At 35.0% G+C, this 9573-nt stretch overlaps 1 protein-coding gene across 1 annotated transcript; it reads right to left on the bottom strand.

Moving 5' to 3' along the window:
* Positions 1-230: 230 nt before the first annotated feature.
* On the bottom strand, positions 231-8890 carry LOC144961724 (uncharacterized; the record flags this gene model as incomplete). The annotated part of the gene is made up of 3 exons (XM_078894819.1): positions 8629-8890; positions 6394-6803; positions 231-303 (listed from the first exon to the last, which is right to left on the bottom strand). Coding segments are annotated over exons 1-3 (745 nt in total), but the record flags the coding sequence as incomplete, so codon positions are not given.
* Positions 8891-9573: the final 683 nt, after the last annotated feature.

Raw genomic sequence — 9573 nt, 5'->3', positions numbered from 1 at the left:
ATATATATATATATATATATTACAGAGAGAGATAGAGATAGAGAGAGAGGGGGAGAGAGAGTTGGAGAGAGATAGATAGATCCATATATATATATATATATATATATATATATATGTATATATATATATATATATATATATATATATATAGAGAGAGAGAGAGAGAGAGAGAGAGAGAGAGAGAGAGAGAGAGAGAGAGAGAGAGAGAGAGAGCGGTCTGTTGTACTAACCACTGAGCCATCCAGCAATATAAAAATATGGCTTTTTAACGTAGTAACCATTACGGGGAATCTCTTCTCCCAACTACATAGGGGATCAAAGGTTCGCTAACAGCTGAATGATCACACAATAATAAACAAATATATATATTGAGAACAACTGTGCTTCTCAAATATAGTTTACGCACAAAACTTTGTACTATCTTTTTAGATCTGGATTGAAGTTTGACCGCATTAGATCGGACTGCCATTGCATAGATCTACCCTCTCTATGCAATTATTTTGGTCACTCGTTTACGGACTTACACTGTTCAACAACAACAACAACAACAACAACAACAACAACAACAACAATAACAACAACAACAACAGTTTATAAAAAGCTACTGTTATAAAAAAGTTGAGCACTATTATTTAATGGGTTTTTTTATCACAATATATATATATATATATATATATATATATATATATATATATATATATATATATATATATAAGTATCAATCCACTGTTAAGGTGACCACTGTGAAATGCACCAATTGGAGGATCAAGCATATGTCTTCTTCAAATTGATTAAACTGTTCAATCTTTGTTCAAATGAGTATAGTTTGATGCCCTACAATGATTTATGAACACAATTCTGATGCTTGATGATCACAATGGTATATAGAAAATTACTCGGTCCCCCTACTGTTTTACTAAGTGTTTCTGTAGCTTTAAGGAGACATTTGGTAAAAACATGTTTTTAGGGAGACCACATTAAAAAACCCTTTTAGGGAGCCCAGTATATGTTTATATATGTGTATACCTAAGAGTGCATTTTCAAATGAGCTACCACCAAATTGTCTAAAATAAAGTAAGTCCTTAAGATTAAGAGCTTCATGGCCATAGTGTCGAAGCTTATCCCAGTGTGCGTAGAGTGAAGTGGCCGAGCAACGCATTTACTAACTCATGGGAAGGTCCATCCCTCAGAAGGGGCGCTCAGGGAAATAACCTGGGACTCAAACACGGCAAAAAATATTCCCAGTTGCTCCGTGCGCCATTGTTTTTGCAGTCCCCGACCCCTTTAGAAACCTGACGACCCAGGTTAAGATCAGAGATAGAAGGGACCAGGCAGAGGAGTTTATTTGTTGTTGTTGTATACCACTGAATGTACTTGGTTAGTTTTGTTTTTAAGGGTTTTACGGCGCTTGCAACACATTAAGGTCATATCAGCGCCAGTAAAAAGGAAGAAAATGAGATAGTAAAAAGTTCTGGAACTACAATTAGAGCACCCAAGAAAAAGTAAGGCAAAGGGGATTTGTTTCAAATAGGAAACAGTAGATTCCAAGAGCACACTATCAAAGTACTTAGTTTGAGATCACCTAAAAGTCTCATTCAGACACAAGCACAGGTCCCAACAAAGACGGATACACTCAAATGTTTACAAAGCATAAATAATATGTAAACAAAACAATAAAGTGCATAACAGACAGATGATTTACAAGGGAAAATATAATCTCCCAAAACTCGAACTATACATTTGACTGTTTCCCTCCCAGCCAGGTCCTGGACAAAACCAAGTAATCCCATCCCGAGACAAAGACAGAAAACAAGTTGGAAAACAGACATAGGGGGATAGAAGACGCAACGAGTACGTCCCTGCCCATTATGGGAAGTCGGGAACCCCACCCAGTGAATGGAGTTGGATGGATAGGACAGCAGATCTGATGGACACAATGAACGGCTTCAATCAACATCTCATTCACTTTAACTTGCACAATGCTTGCTTTGGTTTCGTGGTAGACAGTTCGTCTGACGCCCGAGTTGCCAGGGTTCGAATCCATATTTGTGGCGATGCAGAGTCATTGTAAAAGTCTCATTTACAGTCTCACTTGTGTTAATTGGAGTACGTTACTGAATTGTACCAACGTTGTTCGTGTCCATATAAATGTACTACCAGCTGCACGTTGAGCTCATTGTGGGTTTTATGATACATCAAGCTCGTGTAAAATTACATTTACATTTGACCGAAAAATGATACATAACGATAGAAGTCTACAAATCATATTGCAGGTTTATTTCAGTTCCAAAAGCCATCACAAACATTCATCCACTGTATCACATAAGTCTTTGGTCACCAAATAAAAGCATGAAGTTTGTTATGTGTACAGTGCAACATAAAAGGATAGAAACAGTTTTACTGATAAAACCCTCAAATGATAACAAACCAATATGTTGTTGCTGGTAAGTTGCTTAATTGCATTTGTTAAAAGCATAAACTGTGAAGCAAAAGTGTTGAAAATCGTTTGAATAAAGTTTAATGCAAAAAAAATAATTCTTAAGCACTTTATGCCGTTCTAAGCTGTCGTTGCTGCATTTTTTTCATTATTAATTATTATTATTCTGATTAAGGATGAGGGGATAAAGAAAGAATGAAATTAAATGCACAGAGGTGTCATTTCTTGACAGTCACCTCTAAAGATTGAAACTCTTAAAATTATCATAAAAATAAAAAGAATAGTGAAGTTTTACATTAGGTATTTAGAAAATGCTGAACATAAAGCTACATTGGCCAATTAAGTTAGGGTTAGTAGAAAGACTTTTTATTCTGCCATATCTGATTCTTTCAGATAGTTCTACATAGCTGCCAACTTTTCAAAAATAAAATAAGGAACGCTCATTTGGCCCGGGATGAGGGGACGACGTGTGCCGAAGCCCCCCCCCCCTCCCCCCCCTCCCCCCCCCCTTCATCGAATCGCAACATATAAAAGTCAGTCTTTTTAATTACTATTACTAACACTAACAAGTTTGAGATAACAGAGGCCAGTCCAAATGTTGCTAAATTATCGGGTTTAGTACCAGCACATTTGAATCGTTAAAATGATACTTTCCACAATGATTGTTGTTTTGTTTTTAAGGGTTTTACGGCGCTTGCAACACATTTAGGTTATATCAGCGCCAGTAAAAAGGAAGAAAATTGGATAGTAAAAAGTTCTAGAATTACAATTGAAGCATCCAAGAGAAAGTAAGACATAGGGGAACTGGGAACAAATAGGGATCAGATGTAGATTCCAAGAGCATGTCACCAATGTACTTAGTTTGAGATCACCTATAAGTCTCATCCGGACACAAGAACAAAATCCAACAAAGAGGAACACACTCAAATGCATACATTATACATTAAAAAATAACAAATATAGTAATAATACATAACAGAGAGATGATTTACAAGGAAAAAAATATCATCTCCCAAAACAATAATTATGCATTTGACTGCTTCCCTCCCAGCTAGGACTCCGGCGAGGGCCAGGAAAAAAACAAGTAATCTCATTCCAAGACAAAGACTGAAAGCATGTTGGAAAACAGATATAAGGGGATAGAAGACACAGTGTGTACCTCCCTGCCCGCTATGGGAGCTTTCCACAATGAGATCAAAATTCAGAACGGACAATATAACGAAAGAATTCAACTGCCTCAACTTTGATAAGGACCAATACACAAGAAGCACAATTGTAAAATAAATGAAATAACTTAAGATGGTTAGAAATGCATAACTACCAACCTGGTACATCACTTGAGAGGGCGTTTTGGGGTAAAAATTAGGTGAGTTCAGATAAAAAGTAGACGATTGCATATATTTTTTCTTTCATGCAACATAATGGTCTTTAAGTAGTATACTATAATAGTAGTTATAGTAAAATGCACCTCTAAATATTAGAGAATTCCTACTTCTTTACTTTGACAAGATAAACACACCTAAAAATGGAGTATACTTATTTTTCTTGAACCTAAACCGTTACAAAAGCTTGCTTGAAAAAAAAATTAAAATCAGTGAAGATGTTTTTAAAGGGATTAAATTTATATATTTCATAAATTAATAAAGGGAAATAATCATTGTCATCTTTAATCAATATAAGCAATTGATTTTCTGATTGAATACCTTCCAATCAAAAAGGTGGATTTAATTTTATTCTTAATTAAAATAATATTTGTAACAAATAGTGAAAGTATCAATACTGTCTTAGAATATTCAAAGTATATCGAGGCTAACATCCATATCCTATGCAAATCTCCAATACATTGTGAAAGGTTTGAGTAAAATACAGGCGTCTTATAAACGAATGGAACTTTTTTAATTGTTGAAAATCATTTATGATAGAGGCATAATTCAAATTAAAGAGCTACACAAATGGAGATTATGCTCTCACTGGACACCAATAATAATGATAATAATAATAACAACAATAGTAGTAGTAATTGTAATAATAATGGATCAATAATAATAATTCATTAGGCTCACATGCATTTTTTACCACAAATATTCAAAGATTACAAAATACGGATTTTGAACTAAAATTAAGCACTTACGGACTCAGGAAGCCAAATACGGAACAAATCCGTTTTTAACAGAACGGTTGGCAGCTATGGTTCTACAAAGCATTTGTCTCTCAAGCTGAGCAAATGAATGTTCATATAATATAAAAAAGGATATTGCAATGTTGAACAGATTGTACTATATAAAGATAAAACTTTTTTGTAAACCCCCAAAATATGTCAATAACACTATACAATACAATGAATGTAATACAAATCAAATTCATGATTGTCATTACACCGATTGAAACGCTCTTTCCCTTCTATATTTATTTCTTTCATTAAAAATCTTTGTCTTCACCAAACTAATTAGTGTACCTTCAGGGATTCCTTTTTGTGAAAATACCCTGTGGTGTTTTAAGAAAAGAATAATTTCAGACTTTCCAGGTAATGATCCCCTTGAACCATGTGCTGAAACATCTTCGACAAGTTTTTAAAATATGACTTGACTCTATCTGTATCCTCATCTGACCATGACATGTATCTCCGATTTTTGCTTGAATTCCTCTTGGGTTCAGTTTGTTTTGAAGAACACGTAAGCTGATTTGGCACTCCTGCTTCACCATCAAATATTTCTACTTGATTTGCAGCTGTTACTATGGATGTTCCAAAATTTGCATTTGAGTCTCTATTCACTACAGAGTCATTTGTTTCAATGTTACAATTTCCTTCCCCAGTGACCGATGCTGAGTTATCAATTTGACCCAAAAAATGACCAACTTCTGTTATTTCTCGTATTGCAAGTGGACACTGATAAATGTTTTGATTGATTGATTCACTGTGTCCCATATGTCGATAGAAGACATCTCTCTCGTGTTGTGGGACATCAAGTAAGGCAAATAATGTCGAAGCTCGGTGCCTGAATGTATCAGCTATTAACAACTGGGGTTTCTCTAAATCCTTTACTAAGGAAGTGACATATTTGATGGCAATGTAACCACTTACATGATCTTTGGATATTCCTGTATTTGGAAAAAGAAATGGGTTGTCTGAAATATCAACAGCTTTACGCTCCTGTGCAAGTTTCCTTAAAGGCTGAATTGTGTCATTGGGTATCAACACAGGGACCAACATCTTGCTTCCCTTTCCAGACTGATAGGCCAGCTTATACTTCTCAAGTAACGCTTTTTCCAGAGGATCAGTGACATGTTGTACAAGCTGGGGATCAACCCATACACCTGAATCTGCATCATTCCAGTCTTTTAACAACATCCTTGCGGGTTCTCCGCCTCTCCTCGCATTAAACATTGTAAGCCTAGCTACGATGACATTGCGAAGCCTAACAAACATATGTGAATCAAATAATTGATAATCATCCTCACAAATACGGACCATCTCTTCAGTAATAAATTGCCGTAGCTTCTTTATATCATTCTCTAATGGCATCTCTTTGGGTTTTCTCAAATTTGTTCTCTTTGCTTCACATTGAACTCTGGCTGTAAAAAATTACTACAGCTTTGAACAAATCTATCTCTGCGGATTCTTCCATTTTGTTTTGCATTATATATTCCCCTTTTAAGAAATTAATTAACTTTTTCAATATAAATCCAATTGAAAGCTTCAAGCCTGCTTTCAATGTCCCATCCTCTTCCAAAGTCATTTCAGAAATGGTTTGCGATATTTCATTAACGTTACAACGCTTCACCACGTCCTCTCCAGAGAAAGAAGGTTGATTTGTTCTCTTCCTAGTTTTTAAAATCAAATTTCCTAAGATGCGTAAATCACTCATTATAACTTTTCTCTCCTTCTTTGAACTTTTACTCCACAATTTTGTTCCTAACAATACTATAGCTTAGTCTGATCGACACAAATTTCCCACTTCATCATTCCAAAATTTGTCAAGAATATTCTCCTTTATTTCTTTACTTGCATTGGGAGCCACGGGATAAAATGTTACAACCCCAGTACACAGAGCATGCTCAGTACTACATTTCTTTTTGTGTTTATAAACCCTACGTCCAGAGTAAAACCCCTTACAGCCAGCACACATAACAACTTCATGTGACCCTTGTGCTCTCTCACGCATAACTATTGAATTGTTTCTAGTGTTTGAATAAAAAATGCCCTGTTTCTTTAGGTACTCCATTGTTCTATCCCTTTCCTTTACAGGCTGTTTCATGGCCTCTGTAACTTCTGTCTCATCTTTGTGTTTCCTCATCAAATGCCTTGAGAGTTTTGTTTGCAACTGTCCACAGTATGGACAGGGTCTCCTTGGCTTTTTGTATTTCTCTGGAAAAAAAAAGAAGAAAATAAAGCACATCATGCTATGAACTCTGAAAATAAATCAATAGACAGATCGTATGCACATCAGTTACATGACAGCGATAGAGAGGAATAGCATTCCAAATATTTAAGGCCTGGACAAGTAACTGTCATAATTCCTTCTTGTTATATACTTTTCTACCATCTATTCCTTTGGAAGAGGTATGTTAGATTTGTGGAGACCTCTGCCACATAACAAATCCAGTGAAAAGACGCCATATTTTTGTTTTGAAATAGAAATAAATAGATCAATCCACCCACTTCACTGGGTTCAGGGTTCCCTCTTCATTATAATCAAAATATGAACATAAATCGGAATAGTAACACAATGAAGTCTCATCTGAATACATAGATTGTCCTTTGTTGTTTCAGCGAATAATCAGACAGAATGTCAAAAGAATTTTAGGTTTCCCCCAACCACCCCTTGGAGGTATCAGTATCAGCGGAATGGTAAGCGTCATGTTTTTTACGTTGAGCAACAAAATTTACTCCAAATGCTTCACTCGACCCAGGCAGAAAAGCAATCAAGAATAGACCCAAGTCCTATCCAAAGACTAACATTTCATTTAAGTTTATTGTAGGCCCTTGGCCAATCGACAAAATTCAATTCACATAAATTATTTACAACAATCAGAAATTAGTTATATCAATAATAGTAATAGAATGCAATGAAGGCAATATCATAATAATAATAATAATAATAATAATAATAATAATAATAATAATAATAATAATAATAATAATAATAATAATAATAATAATAATAATAATAATAATAATAATAATAATAATATTAACAGCAGCGGCAATAAGTAACAATTAATATAGTAACAAAAGTAATAATAGACTATAGTTCATAGTCATAACAATGACTTTCTTTGTCATTGAGGGAGTGAGAAAACATCACCGGCTGGCAGAACAAACAGCCGACATCAATCAAACGTCCTCCAGACCGGTTGAGCATCGGCTTCATTAATTCCTTAAAGACTTATTTACTTCCCCCCAACTGCCTGAACGATGCTGATGCGCAGACAACTTAATCCTGATTTATATTTTGTTGGAATGAAATATGACATGTATATGCCGGAAATATTTCAATAACAAACACACTGTTCAGATAGAAAATATTTGAGTCTTGCCTTTGTTAATTGACACAGGTAAGTTAGGAAAATAAATGCTAGTAAAAACGATCAGCAAGTTCGTGAACACTGCTTCTCAACTCGAACATATGTTTTCATCAAATCTACACACATCATGTTGTGAGCTGAATTTTAATGATCTCAGTTGTCATTGAAAGGAAACCCAAGAATTTTAGAATAAAGAAAAATATTGAACCTGGAAGTCAAAAGGGTTTGTAGCACAGCAGACATTATCAAAGTATAACTTTAGTACCGACAAATTAAAAAGAAAATGTGCTTTTCTTTAAATGCTCCCAATCATCATATACTGTTTAAAAACATTTTAACACTTACAATACAAGCAATTTAAGTCTATTACAGACAAAAAAAACCCCAATAAAATAAACATGAACATTTTTATGGCTGGTTTCACTGATATCACTCACACATTGGGGTTTCAGATTCTAAGATGTCCACCCTATCAAATTTGGATTTGTGCTTGTTATGTAAATGGTAGCGTATTTTGCGACGCAGCACTGCCAAAACAGAAAAAAAATGCAATAACACAAATGCAGCACCATGGAGGGGGTGGAAGTTTTCTTTTAAAAGGAATGGGTAAATTAAAATTGATCCCACAAATATCAAAGGAGAAGAATGACAAAAAAATGACTCACCATTGCACGTAACACGTTGGTTTGCAAGTGTATAGCATTCGGGTTGAACCTGGGTCCCAGACTGGCAACGAGGTTCAGTCTGTGATAGTTGTGGATGAGGCTCTGACTGAGTTGGGGAATTAGCACTAGGTTCCAAAGACAATGATGTACTCAGCATTGGGTACCTCACAGAGTACGTAGAGGAATCAGACTCGGAGTCAGCAACAAAATCGGGACCCTGTATATTTTGTGGAAAAGATGACAGATCAATCAATTTATTCATGTTGACAATAAACATGAAGAGCCATTGTTTAATAATCCAACTAAACAATTAGCTGGTTAATAATGCAAGTATAATAAAAAAGAGTTGAGAAAGGCAGACATATTGTCTAAGTATTTAATATGTTCAACTGTGCTTGGATAAATATAGATACACCAACCAGGGTTTCAGTAAACCGTTTTTAACCAACTCTCTAAATCCTACACCAGGACCAACAACTACAAAACAATTTTTTATCTCACTACGATTCTGGACATATAAACGGTTGTCATTGCAACAATATGAACTTCCTAACCTTGCAACTGAAATATAGTTAACAAAAAAAGTTGATAAACATTACGATGCAAGAGAATTTGGACAAAATGCGAGATCAAAAGTATAATCCCAACAGAAGCTATTTTAATTTTTCCTGGAAACGCATCACTTTCACATTTTGTCAAATAAAAAACAAACGACTTCAAATGTGAATGGCTCATCAATGAATATCACTTCAAAATATAACGAGGAAGGTTTAAAATAGTGTTATTGTTGGCGAAGTCCACTGCAAAGAACAATTTTTAACAACAAAAAACTAGGAGATCTCACTGGTGTAAAACAGTGTTGTCCTTGTCCTGAAATATTGTATTGCGCCTAACAGACTGCAGGTCTCATCTTTTGTGGCAAATGTGTTTTGTCCACCACAAAAT

Source organism: Berghia stephanieae, unplaced genomic scaffold (genome assembly GCF_034508935.2).
Source record: "Berghia stephanieae isolate SIO BIC M18660-M18661 unplaced genomic scaffold, UCSD_Bste_1.3 scaffold377, whole genome shotgun sequence".
In the NCBI taxonomy this organism is placed as follows: domain Eukaryota; kingdom Metazoa; phylum Mollusca; class Gastropoda; order Nudibranchia; family Aeolidiidae; genus Berghia; species Berghia stephanieae.
Note: the sequence above shows the minus strand (reverse complement) of the source record. Positions and strands in the feature narration are given on the sequence as shown.